Source organism: Callionymus lyra, chromosome 2, assembly GCF_982586985.1.
Source record: "Callionymus lyra chromosome 2, fCalLyr1.hap1.1, whole genome shotgun sequence".
NCBI lineage: Eukaryota > Metazoa > Chordata > Actinopteri > Syngnathiformes > Callionymidae > Callionymus > Callionymus lyra.
Window position 1 is genome coordinate 4,299,593 of NC_141819.1, and position 19,028 is coordinate 4,318,620.

At 40.1% G+C, this 19,028-nt stretch overlaps 2 protein-coding genes across 2 annotated transcripts in view; both read left to right on the forward strand.

The window, feature by feature from the left end:
- The first annotated feature begins 263 nt into the window (after positions 1-263).
- Positions 264-19,028, forward strand: part of LOC148085107 (NLR family CARD domain-containing protein 3-like) — a 78,729-nt gene continuing 59,964 nt past the window's right edge. Inside the window, exons 1-3 of the mRNA XM_087781507.1 lie at positions 264-381; positions 10,696-10,786; positions 12,198-12,332. Of these exons, the coding sequence (XP_087637633.1) occupies positions 330-381; positions 10,696-10,786; positions 12,198-12,332 (278 nt within the window). The 5' untranslated portion in view covers positions 264-329. The remainder of the gene's footprint in view (positions 382-10,695; positions 10,787-12,197; positions 12,333-19,028) is intronic.
- LOC148085108 (protein NLRC3-like) lies at positions 14,496-17,684 on the forward strand. The gene is made up of 2 exons (XM_087785493.1): positions 14,496-16,378; positions 17,468-17,684. The coding sequence occupies exons 1-2, from the start codon at positions 14,496-14,498 to the stop codon at positions 17,682-17,684; spliced, it is 2,100 nt and encodes a 699-aa protein (XP_087641619.1).

Below are 19,028 nucleotides of genomic sequence, written 5' to 3' on the forward strand. Positions count from 1 at the left end.
GAGTAAACGGAAAGAATCATTTGTAGAACCATAGTTATGAAGATAAAGGGGTTCATGTTGTTTTTGGACAAAGAAACTAGAGAGATCCTCAGAAATTATATATATTTTTACTTTTAATTCCCTGCAGGAGAGAAATGAAAGCACGTACAGTCAATAAAATCTTGACAATGAACCAGAACACAAGGCTTGGTAACAGTCTAACAAGAAAGACCGGTTTCATGAGTCACGTACTTTTATTTTAGTCTAACCCTTTATACCAGCGTCAGAAGGAGTTGATCAGTGTCTTGTTCCATCAGTTCTGGTCAGAAGAAGCTGAATTCTGCTCCAACATGGACCTGAGACCAAAGAGGAGGAGGAGGAGAAGAGGAAAGCTGCAGACAGGTCAGTGACTCTCTGACTCTCACACAAGTCAGCAGTTGATGAAATGAAATGAATCACAACGAGATGATCCATGTTGATGTTTTTAAACAACTGCAGCTCAATCTACAAATGATGACGCAGAAAATCTGAATCTCACCACAATCAAACAACTGTGTGTGTGTGTGTTTGTATACTGTACGTGTGAGTATTTTTTTATGTTTGTACATGTGAGTATTTGTTTTGTATCTACATTTGCGTCTGTGCTTTAATGTTTGTGTGTTTGTGTGTGTGTGTGTGTGTGTGCTTGGGTGTGTTTGTGTGTGTGTTTGTGTGCGTGCATATTTGTTTAACTTCCTGATGAGGCTTTTTCAACCACTGTGTCTAACTTGTCTATAAATATTCTTTATCAGTAAATAATACACTATTATTGTGTGTCTGTGCTGTTGTAGTGACTGTGAGTGTGATCATGTGAGTGTGTATTGTTAATATAGACCAGAAGTACCTTATAGTCGGTCACAAGCTACCGGTCGAGCCGTGACATAATATAATATGAAATAAGAAAATAGAAGAAAAGCAATCAGTGAAATAACCATTCATGTGACATGCACATCAGCCAATCAGAGCTCTCTTCTCTTTCAGTGTGAGTGCAGCAAATTTCATATTTATCAGGAATAGTAATGGCATTAAACTTGACTTCCTGACAGGTTTGAAGGTGTTCTATGTACATATTTACTGCTCAGATCCATGTTTATCAGAGACACATAATATCAATATTGATTATAAATAAACACATGTTTTTAGATACATGAGTGGAAATTAAATTATTCGTAAACTTAAAAATATGTTTCGTTGTTATAAGTTGTTTTCCAGGCATTTAACGCAATTTGTAAAAAACGAGAAGCAATTATAAGTAAGAAAATGTTATTTGTAAAGCGCCTTTCTAGACCAGGGCCACAAAGCGCTTTGACAATCAAAAACAATAGTTAAAATATATACTTTAAAAGATCAAGACACGTAAGAAAAACACAGGAGTCCCAGAAAATCAGGGAAATGCACAAATAAGAATGATTTAAGATGTTTGTTGAAGGAGTCAGTAGATCATCAAACACAGATGTTTCTTGAAGGAGTCAGTAGATCATCAAACACAGATGTTTCTTGAAGGAGTCAGTAGATCATCAAACACAGATGTTTCTTGAAGGAGTCAGTAGATCATCAAACACAGATGTTTCTTGAAGGAGTCAGTAGATCATCAAACACAGATGTTTCTTGAAGGAGTCAGTAGATCATCAAACACAGAGATCGTTCCAAAGTTTAGGAGCAAAATAACCTGAGTTCCAGTTTTGTCCACATGTAGCTGAAAAGTGTTTTCACTCATTAGTTGATTTCTAGCAAACAATTGACTAAGTTCAGCCTCTGGGGCTCAGTTGGATCAAAAGAGCAGTAGAGCTGGATGTCATCAGCAAAAATGTGGTAAGAAACATCAGGAAATCTCTGAATGACCAGGGGAATCAAGTACAGTAAAAAATAATAAAGGACCCAAAACAGAACCTTGAGGGACTCCACACAACAGATGATTCAGACCTTGTTTGATTGGCAGATACACTGAAACTGCCCAGAAAGGTATGATGAGAACCATTCTAACACAGACCCAGACAGTCTTCATCCCTCAGTCTTCTCAACAGGATCTGGTGATCTACTGTGTCAAAGGCTCAGGACAGATCCAAGAGAACCAGAACAGTGTATTGACCCGAGTCAGCCGACATCATGATGTCACTGGACACTTTCAGTTAAGCTGTCTCCGTAGAGTGATGTTTACGGAAGCCAGACTGAAACTTCTCATGGATGTCGCTCTGATCCAGGAACAAAGACAGCTGCTCAGACACCACCTTCTCCAAGATCTTGGACAAGAAAGGGAGCTTAGAAATAGGCCTGAAATTACTGAGGTCAGTTTGGTCTAAGCCTGGTTTTTTGAGTAAAGGCTCCACAATTTAAATGCATTGGGGAAACCCCCTGTGGAAAGGGGGAGCTTTACTATTTTGGAAACCCAGGGGCCAATTACATGAACAACTTTAATAAAGAGCCTACAAGGAAGGACGTCGGACGAGCAAAAGAAGGGTTTCATCTTGTTCACCGGTGCCATGCTACAACAGTACTGTTCATAAAACAAAAAAAACAAAACAAAAAAAAACACAATCAAGAGAAAAGATACTATAAAAAACATAGGGGGGAACTAACAAAAAGAAAAGAATATCCAGCAGTGAAAATATTATTATCTGGATCAGTCCAGAACATTTCATCAACATCACAGGCGATATCTTCAATAACAAGACCATGAGGGAAGAAGCCGTCCATGTCGAATCCATCCTTGAATATGGCGTTGATTAGGTTACAGACCTCCTCTGTAGAAATCCTCAGAAAATATCTATATTTTTTCTTTTAATTCCCTGCAGGAGAGAAATGAAAGCACGTACAGTAAATAAAATCTTGACAATGAACCAGAACACAAGGCTTGGTAACAGTCTAACAAGAAACACCAGTTTCATGAGTCACGTACTTTTATTTCAGTCCAACGCTTTATACCAGCGTCAGAAGGAGTTGATCAGTGTCTTGTTTGGTTAGTTCTGGTCAGAAGACCAGTGACTAATTTGTCTATAAATATTCTTTATTAGCAAATAATATACCATTACCTCGTGTAAAATAATTATCTTTATTTATTAAGACAACATGATCGATTTATATTGAGTTGTTTTCCAGGCATTTCACGCAATTAGGAAACAACGATTAGGAATTATAAGATTGTTTTTATAACATAACAAACACAGTGGGATCCTTCAAGTCTTCTCTACGAGAGTCACAGACGTTCTTGTGAAACAACATCACGTCAGTCAGTTATATCAAAGTGAAGCTGCAGAATGAAAGCAGCTAAAGCCGGTTTCCTTCATGTGATCACGTGATCGGAGCTATATCCTTAAAAACACACTTGTATAAATACACCATCACATAATAACTACATGCAAAGAAAACACTTTCATTTTAAAAACATAGTAAGAATAAGTGCATGTGTTGCGCACGTGAGCCACATCATCATCATCATCATCATCATCTTCATTATCATCATCATCATCTTCCTCATCATCTTCATCATCATCATCTTCATTATCATCATCATCCTCATCCTCATCCTCTTCATCATCATCATCATCATCTTCATTATCATCATCATCATCTTCATCATCATCATCTTCATCATCATCATCATCATCTTCATCATCTTCATCATCATCATCTTCATTATCATCATCATCATCATCCTCATCCTCTTCATCATCATCATCATCATCATCTTCATTATCATCATCATCATCATCATCTTCATCTTCATCATCATCATCTTCATCATCATCATCATCTTCATCATCATCATCTTCATTATCATCATCATCATCTTCATTATCTGGATCATCATCATCATCATCATCATCACTACAGTTCTTTAAGTTTCTGATTTACAACAAGCCAGCAGTGTAAGAGCCTGTAATGACACGTCTGTAGGGGGCGCACTGAAAAAAAAACTGCAATGCTGTGTCTCAAATCGCATACTTCTCTTAGTATACTAGAAGTTAGTATGCATCAGGATAGTGTACTAACTGGTATGCAAATTCTCCACTGATAGTATGTCTCACCTGCTGGCAGCACATTTTGCAAGTTTGGAAAAAGAAATAAAGAAAAAATATGAGAATCGAAATATTGGCGAGATATTTAAGCTGGTATCAGCACCGAAGACGTGTCATCCTTCTACTGCTGCTGAAAATGCACCTGTAAGTATATATATATGTTGCGGCTTCCAAACACAAACTTTTCGCCGCTGAGAGTATGAGGTTGGGTCCTCAGGTACGTAGATTTATGACGCGCTTTGGTTTCCTTGTGATAACAGATACGCTGAGATCCAGATATGCTTTTGGTGCATTTATTGTTATACAAACAGCACAGTGTAGCGTGTAGCGTGCAGCGCTTTCCAAAGTCTTTCTGATAGGACGGCGAGTATCCGTTGATGCACTGCTGATCACACTTGGGGGTGTCCGTCTCGCCCTGGCAGGGAGGTCGTGTTCCTTTGACGTGGTGTTCGCATGGAGCAATGGTGTAGCTTGTAGCGTGTAGCCTGTAGCGTTGAAGCCTGTAGCGTTGAAGCCTGTAGCGGTCAACAAAAATTACGGCTACTTCCAACCTTGACTCTCTCTCTCTCTCATCTGCGTCACCTGTGAGTGCCCACCTTTACACACACACCTCTGCACGCACACACGCCTACTCCCATGTGAACCGCCCCCTCTGCAACACACACACACTCAAACACACCGTGCAGCACATCTTCAGCCTGTATGTCTCTTACACACCAGCCCCTAATTATTAGGACTCACATAATAATTCACATTTCAAACACAATAGGAGAAATAATAAATCATATCAATTTCAACGAAAATGCAAAAAATGTCTTAATAAATTGCTCAAGTCCATGAAAAGTCATTATACCAAATATTCCTTCTTCTGGTCGTCATGACCAATTAGTGCAAAGTCCAGCACAAGTAATAAAGACAAAAACAAAAACAAAACACAAAGTCCATATAGAGGTCAGCAATGTCCTCATGCTGCCTCCTCCTTCTCCAGCAACAAACACACCTTGGATATGGGTCTGTCCAAACAATTTGTTCTCGTCTTAATCCGAATTTGACGCACAAATCCCTTGCGATCCGGAAAAGTTTGCAAGACACGTCCCATAATCCAAGAATTACGAGGTGCAGTACTGTCCATAAGCAAAATTAGATCTCCTGCGACAAGGTTTCTCTGGACTCCAGTCCATCTCTGTCGCTCCTGTAACAGAGGCAGGTACTCCTTTGTCCAGCGCTTCCAGAACAGATCTGATTACTGTGCCACTTGGTCAAACAGAATCCCCCTTTAGCGCACAGAGACATGAGCTCATGACAGAGGGTCAGTGCTTCCTCCTCTGTTGCAACTGCCACCAAACAATCATCCACATAAAAGCAGTGCCGAAGCTTGTCCACTGTCTCCACCTTATGCTCATGTCCAAAATCCTCTGCACATTTCTTGAGGGCAAAGTTGGCGCAGCTAGGGGAGGATGTAGCTCCCAAAAGATGTACCTTCATCCTGTATTCACATGGTGCTTGGTTCAAGTCTCCTTGTGACCACCAGAGGAATCGCAGCAGATCAGTATCATCTGGGGGCACTTGCACCTGGTGAAACATAGCTTCTATGTCAGCCATGATGACGACAGGTTCCCTCCTGAACCTGGTCACAACTCCAATCAGTGAGCTGGTTAGATCGGGCCCTTGCAACAGCTCTTCATTTGGAGATTGTCCTTTGTAACTGGCACCACAATCAAAAACAACTCTGAGTTTTCTCTTTGTCGGGTGGTAGAAACCATGGTGCGGTATGTAACAGACCTTGCCATCACTTCTTTCCAGCTCTGCATCAGGAACCCTTTCAGCATAGCCTTTACCAAGCAGATCATTAATAAAGGTGTTATACTCCTTGTAAAACACTGGATCCCTCTGGAGCCTCCTCTTCAGATGGTTTTGACGCTGTTCCACCACTTTCCTGTTATTTGGCATGCAGACGTTTGAATTTTTCAAAGGCAGGGCAACCTGGTAATGCCCATTGACCCGTTTGGCTGACTTTGTGACCATGTCCATGAACCTCAGGTCTTCCCTGGACAGACCCACTTGTTCCTCCACACACAGCAGATTCTGGAAAGTCCATTTTAAATTGCTGTTGCCACAGTTCATCCAAATTTACAATGGACACACGGTTCACCGTTACTGGCTGGTCACAGTAATTGGCCTCTCCACCGTTTCCTGTCAGTGGTCCATTTACCGTCCAGCCCAGCACCGTCCTTATAGCGTAGGGTCCATTGTGCTCACTGCGGATGACTTCCAGCGGTTCCATGGCTCGTGGAACATTCGTTCCAATCAGCAACTCAATTCCAGCCTCAATCTGTGGTAAGGAGATGTGTCTTAAATATGGCCACCTTGTCAGATCCTTATTTGTGGGTATGTTTGCTTTGTGGACTGGCATTGACAACTGAGTGTACGCTTTTGGCAACTCAATGAAGCTGTCATCTTCAAGTGCTGCCACCTCCAGCTCTGGCACAATGTAGCTACTGACCACCTTCTCCTGCCCCATGGTCCTGAGAAGAATGTTGGCTCTCTTCCCAGACAAATTGAGCTTCTGCTTCAGACTCTCAGTACAAAACACTGCAGTACTTCCCGGGTCCAAAAAGGCGTATGTGAGAATGACTTTATTGCCCTTCTTCGCCTTCACTTGGATCGGCACGATAGGAAGCTTGCAATCTGTCTCACCAGCCCCTGTAAGCCCACTGGAAACCAAAGTGTCGTCCACTGTAACCTGGATGCTTCTCTCAGCCGGTTCTGTTGTTGCCACACTATCCTTATGGAGCACAGTTGGATGTCTTAGGCCACACTTCGAGCAGGAAATCTTCCTTTGGCAATTTTTGCTTATGTGTCCTATACACAGGCAGCGAAAACAAGCACCATTTTCCTTCAGGAAGTCAATTTTCTCCTTGTGTGCCATTTTTTCCAACCGAGCACACACATCCAATGTGTGTCCTCCAGTGCAGCAGGGACAGATCTTCCTGGCTGGTGGTTTTATGTTTGTAGCTTTATTCACAGGTTGAGCTGGTCTCTCCACATGATTCACTGTGGTAGCGAAGCTGGTTCCTCTGATGCTGGTGCGAGGGGGTGGTTTGTGTTTCATTTGTTTAGTTGTCATAACAGTGTCCTGAATGTTTCCAAACACAGGGTCTGTCAAGATTTTTACTTGTTTTTCAACAAAATTGGTAATGTCCACAAACCTTGCTCTCCTATTGTACCTTTCCTGCAGGTCACATGCGTCGCACCTCCAGCGGTCTCGGAGTTTGTACGGCTGTTTTTTGATGATTTCCACCATGTTTGTGGGTGTGTCCAGATCATTTAAATACTGCACATCCTCCAAAGCGTTGCAGCATCCACGCAGAAAGAGGCCGTACTCCTGAAGGGCTTTCCCATCTTCTGTTTTAATAGTGGGCCATGACAAAGCTCTCTCCATGTATGCGGCTGCCACCTTTTGCTCATTGCCATAGTGTTCTTTCAATAGAGCCTTCGCCTTCACATATCCTCTGCTCGACTCCATGTGCTGACAGCTCCTCACTAGTCCCTTTGCATGGCCTTTGGTGTATTGTTCAAGGAAGTAGAGTCTGTCACAGTTGTTACTGGTGTTTCGCTCAACTCCATTTTTAAATGCTTTAATAAACGAATGGTATTTGAGTGGGTTACCATCGAAAATGGGAATTTCCCTTTTTGGGAGTGCTGAGAGGCATTGTTGTTGCATCAAGAGTGTTGAAATTTCATTTTGTTTTCTCATTATGTCCAGCACACTGTCGTTTTGTGATGCATCAGTTTGTGTGACATTAGTCACAGGATCTTCAGGAATTGTAAGATAACGTTGGAGCATGTAAGAAGGATCTGGGAGATGTTTTATGTCAGGTAAGTGAGTGACTTTAGGCGTCACAACTGTCTGTGTGGTTTCAATTGCATTGGGTTTTAGTTGTTGTTTTGAGCATGTCTTTTCATAGTATGAGTTCATCCCTTCTGAAACCTTTGACTTTGATTTACTGCCGACACTGCTTTGTGATTTTATAACACTTAGTTTTGCCATTTCCTCAGCGATTTCATTCTCCAGTAAAAGCTGTTCTCTTCTTTTGCGTAACTTTAACTCCTCTTCATCCAATGCATGTTTTTCCTTTAATGCCTTTTGTCTTGTTGCCAAAATTGCAAGATTTGTTTCCGTTTTTAAGCGAGCAGATGAGCGTGAAGCTAAAGATGAGGAATGATGTGAGCGCGATTTCTTGGTTGCATTTGAGATGCTGTCACAGGGCTGTAGTTCATCCTGAGGATCTTGTTCAGTGGTAACAGGTACTGGAGGGTCAGCAACAGACAAATTCTTGCTTTTTTCGACAGGAATTTGTACTGCATAATTGATTTCCTTTGTTGGTTGCTCAGAAGTATTTGTATGTAGTGGTAATTCATTTGAGTTTTCATGCGGATTTTCCTTTATCCATTTTTCCACACGTTCCTTGAATGCATCACTGTAATCCATAATGCTAGAAAACCACTCTTTTTGTTTTTTATGTTCATCATCGGGAAGAAGTTGCAATACTTCGTTGTGCAGGTCAGTGGCCTTTTTACACAGTGCATTCAAGTTATTCAGTTGTGATGGGATTTCAGTTACATTTTCTTTTGATTTCATGTGCGCTTTAATTTGCGGAATAAGCTCTTTGATTTTATTAACGGCACTTTTGCGCTCATTCTGCAACCGTTCGATTTTATTTTCCATAGCTTTGGCCGTCAGTTTTTAGTTTTAGTTGTTTAGTTTAGTTTTTAGTAATTTCCCTCTTTTCACGTTCCATGTTTGAACATTCAGCATCGGCGTTTATTTGACTCATTTCCGTTGGATTGTATTTTTGTATGTAGCAAAACAATCATATTTCATTCAAGAGCGTATTCAAATCCATCCATAGCATTTTAATTCATTGACAGAGCAGATTCGATCCAAGAATTTCAACAATGAGTAGGTCTTGAGACAACATCAGCCGCCACATTCCACAAAGTCCTGACGTCACAATCCAATAAAGCACAGAGAATATGCGCCACCATCATTGCGCCAATGCAACCAGCGTAACATCCATTTAATACATTGTCCTCACTTGACACAATGCATTCCAATTGAAGCGGATTCCTTAATCCACAAACATTAACAGGTTCAGGCCTACCTGTTCCCAGGTGAATGGATGGCGTGGTGTGGCACTTATCTCAGGCTGGTCGGTGCGTGACGACTTGGTTCTTTGATGCGGCTTGATGATTTTCATTCTACGCCATTTTTTGTTGACAAATGTTGCGGCTTCCAAACACAAACTTTTCGCCGCTGAGAGTATGAGGTTGGGTCCTCAGGTACGTAGATTTATGACGCGCTTTGGTTTCCTTGTGATAACAGATACGCTGAGATCCAGATATGCTTTTGGTGCATTTATTGTTATACAAACAGCACAGTGTAGCGTGTAGCGTGCAGCGCTTTCCAAAGTCTTTCTGATAGGACGGCGAGTATCCGTTGATGCACTGCTGATCACACTTGGGGGTGTCCGTCTCGCCCTGGCAGGGAGGTCGTGTTCCTTTGACGTGGTGTTCGCATGGAGCAATGGTGTAGCTTGTAGCGTGTAGCGTTGTAGCCTGTAGCGTGTAGCGTTGAAGCCTGTAGCGTTGAAGCCTGTAGCGTTGAAGCCTGTAGCGGTCAACAAAAATTACGGCTACTTCCAACCTTGACTCTCTCTCTCTCTCATCTGCGTCACCTGTGAGTGCCCACCTTTACACACACACCTCTGCACGCACACACGCCTACTCCCATGTGAACCGCCCCCTCTGCAACACACACACACTCAAACACACCGTGCAGCACATCTTCAGCCTGTATGTCTCTTACAATATATATAAATTATATATGACGTAACTTCTGTTTAAAACGTCATTAAGATGGAGCCGTTTAGGGTGGTTAGTGTTCATCGAACCATACTCAGCTTTGTGGGCGTTTTAGTGACAATTTAGTGTGCATGGAGCAGTAAATTTCGCATACTAAGAATTGAGACGCACTTACGCACTAAAAATACTAACTTTGAGTACGCAAGTATGCGATTTGAGACACAAGAAAGGAGAAGACTGGAGCTCCAAGCAGCCTATTGTTCTCCTTCAATAATTGCAGGCAGGTGGAGCTGATGAGATGGTCTGGTCCCTCAGGTGAGTGCCGACAGGAGGGGTTGAAGAAAAGGGCTGGACTTTCTTTAGGAAGATTTGCTCTAATGGCTCAAAAACAAGGACCAGAAAGCCTGAGATCTCATTGTGGAAAGAGATTTTACCGAGTAGAGAAGCTGCTAATGCTGGATAGTGGACGCCTCATTTCATAGTTCCATCTGCGTCTGTGGATAGAAGATACCTCTGCTCCATCTAACCCTGCCTGTAGAGACATTATGAAACTATTTAGTTCAGTTCAGTTTATTTTTTAAAAGGACAATGTTCAGTTACATTAAAAAGATGCTGCACCAGATTTAGCACAATGATAGTTTCCATCTGTAGTCCTCAACAAAGATGCAGACAGTTTAAATAATACATCACAGACAAATAAAGCAAAAACACAATAATATTGTTCATAGTTTTTACACTATGAAGCGAGAACAACTTTTGATGTTGACAAGAATGTCATGAGTGTGTTTGTGTGAAGGTGAAGACTCTGCTGAGACTCATGGTGAGGACAGAGACTCCTTTAAATACCCTCAGTGTGAGGAGCACGATGAACAGACCAGCACTCAGAGGTGAGACAAGGACCTCCAAGATTGTCCTCCATGTCTTCATTCTCACTCATTCTACTTCTGTGTTCAAGATCAAAGCAGCAGCAAGAACCTGCTGGACCTGGACCAAGATCTGGACCAGAACCCAGCTGTGTGTCTCTGAAGAGTGATGCTTCAATGGGGAAATGGTTCAATTTCCGAAAAAGTAAAGAGTCTCCAGGTGTGAGGTGAGTGTGTACAAGTGTGAGTCTACCAAGGTTGCCGACTGAGCCCTGTCATGAAAGTGTTTGTAAACAAGTCACCCAACAGGTAATGTTCATATATAAGGCGCAGTGTCGTTTTTAAAAACAATAAAAGGCTTTAAAGTGAGCCTTATAGTGCGGAAAATACTTGATTAATTAACATTACAAAATAGGCTTCCTCTAGTTTTTTTTATTTTTGTTTATCAATCAATATTCTCACATAATTGACACCAGGTAGTTTATTCTGAAGAATGTACTACCTTAGAATTGTTAAGATTTGTTAGACTACTTTATTATTAACTTACAGAGTAGAAAGTTGTTGAGGCTTGTTATGTGTCTTTCTGGAATTCCAAATTTGCATTAAAGTCAGTTAAAAGTGTGGAGTTAAAAACACTCGACTCCAATTGTGCCACAACTTCACATAGCAGTGTCTTCTTTTTTGAGGCTGCAGACCCTAAACTTATGTGAGCACATAATACCTCCTGGACAACTGGGTGAGCAAACCGAGCGCACCTCCACAAACTGAACCAAAGCCTGGCTTGTATACATGCATTTATCTGAAGCTTTTCACAAGAGAATGATCACAAATAACGATCTCCTCAACAACACTGAACACAAATAAATAAGTGAATGGATGGCAAGTTTGCTGCTGTAGCAACAACACAATAAATAAATAACAGTTATAAACATCAACACCGAGGCTTAATCCCTGAACTCCTGCTTTAAAGCTGTTGGTTCTAGTCATGATCCATTCAGGCTAGTGACGCCACTGGAGCATGAACTTGAACTAATATCAGGGGCTTCGTAAACACAGACATTTCTTTCACGCTTCATCACTGCTACCGTAATGTTCTGTCATTACGCGCACTACAAATCTAGCGTCTGATGGTTTGACTCGGATAGTTTTTTGTTTTTTTTCAAGATTTCTTTATTGAATTTTCAAAGTAAAGAAAAACACCACAAATAAAGAAGGAAAAGAAAAATAAAAGATACAGACTAAACAACAAAAGCTCAGACTAAAGTTCAGTTGACATTTCTCTTCTTTCAAGGAAGTGAAATAAACAAAAAATGTAATAAATATGTCCAGCTTGTTCTTTCTAAAGAAACATGTTCTTTCGTAAAAAGTCAATCCCTTGATCCATTATTAGCACCTCCATGTCTTCATTCTCACTCATTCTACTTCTGTGTTCAAGATCAAAGCAGCAGCAAGAACCTGCTGGACCTGGACCAAGATCTGGACCAGAACCCTGCTGTGTGTCTCTGAAGAGTGATCATTCAATGGGGAGATGGATCAATTTCAGAAAAAGTAAAGAGTCTCCAGGTGTGAGGTGAGTGTGTACAAGTGTGAGTCTACCAAGGTTGCCGACTGAGCCCTGTAATGAAAGTGTTTGTAAACAAGTCACCCAACAGGTAATGTTCATATATAAGGCGCAGTGTCGTTTTTAAAAACAATTAAAGGCTTTAAAGTGAGCCTTATATTGCAGAAAATACTTGATTAATTAACATTACAAAATAGGCTACCTGTAGTTTTTTTTATTTTTGTTTATCAATCAATATTCTCACATTATAGACACCAGGTAGTTTATTCTGAAGAATGTACTACCTTAGAATTGTTAAGATTTGTTAGAATACTGTATTATTAACTTACAGAGTAGAAAGTTGCTGAAGCTTGTTACATGAATTTCTGGAATTCCAAATTTGCATTAAAGTCAGTTAAAAGTGTGGAGTTAAAAACACTCGACTCCAATTGTGCCACAACTTCACATAGCAGTGTCTTCTTTTTTGAGGCTGCAGACCCTAAACTTATGTGAGCACATAATACCTCCTGGACAACTGGGTGAGCAAACCGAGCGCACCTCCACAAACTGAACCAAAGCCTGGCTTGTATACATGCATTTATCTGAAGCTTTTCACAAGAGAATGATCACAAATAACGATCTCCTCAACAACACTGAACACAAATAAATAAGTGAATGGATGGCAAGTTTGCTGCTGTAGCAACAACACAATAAATAAATAACAGTTATAAACATCAACACCGAGGCTCAATCCCTGAACTCCTGCTTTAAAGCTGTTGGTTCTAGTCATGATCCATTCAGGCCAGTGACGCCACTGGAGCATCAACTTGAACTAATATCAGGAGCTTCGTAAACACAGACATTTCTTTCATGCTTCATCACTGCTACCGTAATGTTCTGTCATTACGCGCACTACAAATCTAGCGTAAAGAAAAGCACCACAAATAAAGAAGGAAGAGAAAAACAAAAGATACAGACTAAACAACAAAAGCTCAGACTAAAGTTCAGTTGACATTTCTCTTCTTTCGAGGAAGTCAAATAAACTCAAAATGTAATAAATATGTCCAGCTTGTTCTTTCTAAAAAAAAAACATGTTCTTTCGTAAAAAGTCAATCCCTTGATCCATTTTTAGCACCTCCATGTCTTCATTCTCACTCATTCTACTTCTGTGTTCAAGATCAAAGCAGCAGCAAGAACCTGCTGGACCTGGACCAAGATCTGGACCAGAACCCTGCTGTGTGTCTCTGAAGAGTGATGATTCAATGGGGAGAGGGATTGACTTCAGAGGAAGTGAAGAGTCTCCAGGTGTGAGGTGAGAGTGAACAAGTGTGAGTCTACCAGGTTCATACACACATTAAACCAGAGAACTTCACTTCACTCACATCACCAGCAGGGGGAGATAAAGACACAATTAAAAACCTCAAACGTTGCTTTCACAGTTGTAGTGCAGAGGTGGACATGTGCAGCAGTGTGAGGACATCTAGTGGTTCAGCTGGTGAATACCAGGATAGAAACAGATGAGAGTTGATCAGAGTTGTGTTTTCATCAGGATCCAGCAGGAGGAACCAGAATATTCTGGACTGTTGTGAGACTTTGAAGAATAAGACCAAGAAGAATCATTTTTATCAAAATTATATGTAAGATTTAAGTTCTAATGGAGATGTATGTGGGTTTTAAAAGGAACCTTCTAGTTTACTTTTGATCAGAACCTTCAACACATCAAGAGTTTATTTACAGTTTGATTTCATCTCTTCTTCTCAGAGTGGACCATCAGAACTCAGAGCTTCTCATTGGTCAGCAACATCCTTCACAACTGGAAATCAAACGGCTGGTATGTTCATAAACTAGAGGAGGTCCTCATCCTAGAGGTTCCTTCTGTTCATCATCCTTCAGCTTAATCCAAGTTAAAGCTTCTGGTCTTTGTGGTTCTTGAGATGATCCACTATCACTCTGACTTTCTTCTCTGTGATTCTGTTCCAGTCACTGGAGAGAAACTTCTACAACTATATGCAGAAGGAGCTGAAGAGAGTCTGGAGGTTTGTGAGTCCAGAGACTCCACAGACTGAGGAGGAAGATGAGAAGTGGAGAAGCATCAGAGAAGAATTCCTGAAGATCACAGTTCATCTCCTGAAGGACATGGAGGAGGAGGATCTGGCCGAGCGTCTGTGGAGCAGTAAGAACATGTGAACAAACATGATGAAGATGAAGAACACTTGCATCAGATCTGAAGATTTTACTCCATTTTCACCTCAATCTTCTGACTCGTTCGACTTATGTCTTCATTCAGGAAGTGTTGCTTCGGAGTGTGGAGGACGACTGAAGAGGAGCCTGAAGAAGAAGTTCCACAGTGTGTCTGAGGGGGTCGCTAAAGCAGGAAACTCTGCTCCTCTGAATGAGATCTTCACTGAGCTCTACATCACTGAGGGGGGCACAGACCAGGTCAACCAGGAGCACGAGGTCCGACAGATCGAAGCAGCCACCAGGAACCAGACCAGACCAGAAACCACCATCAGACAAGAAGACCTCTTTAAAGCCTCACCTGAACGACCAATCAGAACACTGCTGACGAAGGGCGTGGCTGGCATTGGGAAGACCCTCCTGACACAGAAGGTCACTCTGGACTGGGCTGAAGACAAAGCCCACCAGAACTTCCACTTCATCTTTCCTTTCACCTTCAGAGAGCTGAACCTGCTGAAAGAGAAGAAGTTGAGTTTGATGGAACTTGTTCATATTTTCTTTCCTGAAACCAGAGAATCCAGACTCAGCAGCTTTGAAGGACTCCAGGTTCTGTTCATCTTTGATGGTCTGGACGAGTGTCGACTCCCTCTGGACTTCCTCAACAGTTGGCGCCTGATAGAAGCTACAGAGTCCACCTCAGTAGACGTCCTGCTGACAAACCTCATCAGGGGGGATCTTCTTCCCTCAGCTCGTCTCTGGATCACCACACGACCTGCAGCAGCCAATCAGATCCCTCCTGAGTGTGTGGACATGGTGACAGAGGTCAGAGGGTTCAATGACCTCCAGAAGGAGGAGTACTTCAGGAAGAGGTTCAGAGATGAGGAGCAGACCAGCAGCATCATGTCTCAAATCAGGAGGTCACGAAGCATCTACATCATGTGTCACATCCCGGTCTTCTGCTGGATCACTGCCACAGTTCTGGACATGTTGAAGAGCACAGAGACAGGACAGCTGCCCAACACCCTGACTGAGATGTACGTCTACTTCCTGGTGGTTCAGATCAAAGTCAAGAAGCTGAAGTTCGACGGAGGATCTGGGACTGACACGGTTTGGGATCCTGAGAGCAAGAAGATGATGGAGTCTCTGGGAAAACTGGCTTTTGAGCATCTGCAGAGAGGAAACTTGATCTTCTATAAGTCAGACCTCACAGAGTGTGACATCGACATCTCAGCAGCTTCAGTTTACTCAGGAGTGTTCACTCAGATCTTCAGAGAGGAGAGAGGACTGTACCAGGACAAGGTGTTCTGCTTCATCCACCTGAGTGTTCAGGAGTTTCTGGCTGCTCTTCACGTCCACCAGACCTTCATCAACTCTGGAGTCAACCTGCTGGAATCAAAACCAACATCCAAACTGACAGAAATCGACAAAAGTCCAACAGAAAGGTTCTACCAGACAGCAATAGATGAAACTCTGAAAAGTCCAAATGGACATCTGGACTTGTTCCTGCGTTTCCTTCTGGGTCTTTCTCTGCAGACCAGCCAGAGTCTCCTTCCAGGTTTGTTGACACAGACAGGAAGTAGCTCCTGGACCAATCACAACACAGCAGAGCTCATCAAGGAGAAGATAAGTGAGGATGTGTCTCCAGAGAGAATCATCAACCTGTTCCACTGTCTGAATGAAGTGAAGGACACTTCTCTGGTGGAGGAGGTCCAACAGAAGCTGAGATCAGGAGGTCTCTCTGATCAAATGTCTTCTTCTCAATGGTCGGCCCTGGCCTTCATCTTACTGTCCTCAGAGGAACATCTGGACGAGTTTGACCTGAAGAAATACTCAAGATATGGTTCAGAAGAGGTTCTTGAGAGGCTTCTGCCGGTGGTTCAAGCTGCAAACAAAGTTCTGTAAGTTGTTCAAACATTTCTGATGATATGAACTAAACATGAATGTTTGATTTACTCTTTGATGATTGTTGTGTTTGTCATCGTGTTTAACAAACTGATCCTAATTTAGACAAACCTTCCTCAAATATTCATACAATATGTGATTTTATGATGTAACTAGTTCAGTCTTGTCAAATAGAGAATTGAAAAGTAAAGATGTTACGTAGTTTATAAAAATATCATCTTAATAAATCATTGTAATGATAAACAAACAAGTGTCAACTTTAAATGAAAATGAATAATAATCAAAACAACATATTTAAAACATGTGGCCTCATTAATTATACTGCGTATACACAAATGAATGTGTACGCAACATTTATTTATAGAAAATAAACTTAAGTTAGCATGTGTGACCTTCACAGCAGCTCTGAGCCTGATTTCTACAAAATCTTCATCTTAAATTCACATGAAGTTTCTTGAATGAAACAAAACCACGAAGGTTACATCAATAAAAATGCAGCTTTATTTAACTTTACTGTTTCATACAAAAGGTCAACTCTTGTCTTTTTCTCAGGAAATATGTTCTATAAAAATAAATAATAAAATCAAAGGGGTTCGTCTTCATAGTCCTCTTTGTCCGACTGCATGGATTTAATTTAAAATATTCATGTCAGGTATTACTTTAAGATTCTTTTTAAGCAAAATAAGTTCATAAATGTCACTTCCTGTTGGAGCAGTTGAATCTATTTTCAGCTCATGAACTGAATATTGAAAAACATTTGCTTTGTTTCTTATGCAAGTAGATCAGTGTCATCAGAGAATTGAAGGATTGAATTTAACATTTAATTTTATTAAAATGTTCTATTTTTTTAACCATAGAAATATTTTCTGAATCATTTTATTAAGTAACTTGAATATATATTATATATTGGATTTTAAACACTTTCACATTTGTATATTAAATTAAAAAATATTGAATCTTGAATTTTTTTTTTCATTTTATTTATTACTAAAATAACAATATTAAACTATAAATAAACTCTTTCAATTCTTGTCAAATAGAAAATTGAAAAAGTCACTTGTTGATGAAACTCGTCTCTTTCACAGGCTGAGCAACTGTCGACTGTCAGAGAGAAGTTGTTCACTTCTGTCCTCAGTCCTCAGCTCTCCGTCCTCTAGTCTGACTCTACTGGACCTGAGTGACAACAAGCTGCAGGATCCAGGAGTGGAGCTGCTGTCTGCTGGACTGAAGAGTCCACACTGTCACCTGGAGACTCTCAGGTCAGAACATCATCTTTTCTACATCATCAAAGCTCAAATGTAAAGTCAGAGGTGGAAACACGAGTCAAAGTCTGTCATCACTTTGTTCTTCAGTGAAGCAGCTCATAGATACATTTGTATGTTTGTGTAGCAGGTAAAGATGTTACGTAGTTTATAAAAATATCATCTTAATAAATCATTGTAATGATAAACAAACAAGCGTCAACTATAAATGAAAATGAATAATAATCAAAACAACAGTCCTTCATATTCTTTATCCAGTGTTCTCGCGTCATCTGTCTCGTAGAAGACAAAACACTTTAGAGTGGAATCTTGAGGTTTGTCTTTGATTTGTTTTCATTGTTTGTTTTTTCCACCGTTGTTGTCTCTGTTCTTCTCTTATGGTTCATCTGTTGTTCATGAGGTCTACGACTATTTTAACAGTCGACTGCTCACCAAATATTCAACCATTAAGTCGACTAATCGCATCATTCTTACATTTTTCTTCAATTTATCATGAAGTTTCTTTAATGAAACAAAACTACTTTACTTACTTTAAGCTTCTTTTGAAGCTAAATATGTTCATAAATGTTCATTGAAGCCAATAAGTTTTGTTTGTCATGTCTTTTACTGAGACTCCAATTCATTCAGCAACAGTCCAAACCAACAGAGTCAAAACAACCATCAACGGAGACTTAAAACATAAACAAAAAAACTGCAGATCTGTGTTCACGTAATAAGTATTTTGTACACGTCAGTATAAATGTCACTTCCTGTTGGAGCAGTTGAATCTATTTTCAGCTCATGAACTGAATATTGAAAAACATTTGCTTTGTTTCTTATGCAAGTAGATCAGTGTCATCAGAGAATTGAAGGATTGAATTTAACATTTAATTTTATTGAAATGTTGTATTTTTTTAACCATAGAATTATTTTTTGAATAATTTAATTCAATAATTTAAATATTGAAAGGTTGGTTTTGTTTTCATTGAATAATGGAATTTTTTTTTAGACATTTAGTTTAATATATATATTATATATTGGATTTTATACACGTTAAAAAAAATAATGTAAAAGGATACTTGTTAAAAATATTGAATCTCGTTTTTTTAATTTATGATTCCATACCAGCATTTATATAATGTCTGTGTTTTGAAGAGGTAAAAAAAAGAGGTAAAAAATATTTATATTTTATGTTGTAGTTTTGAAGAGTTAAAATATATATATATATATATATATATATATATATATATATATATATTTTAATGTTGTAGTTTTGTAGTTTTGAAGACATAAAAAAAAATAAAAATACAACTTTAAAATATTCTTTTATTTCTATTTTGTTTACCTCTTCAAAACTCCAACATTAAGAAAAGGTACAAAATATTTATATTTTACAACTTTTTCG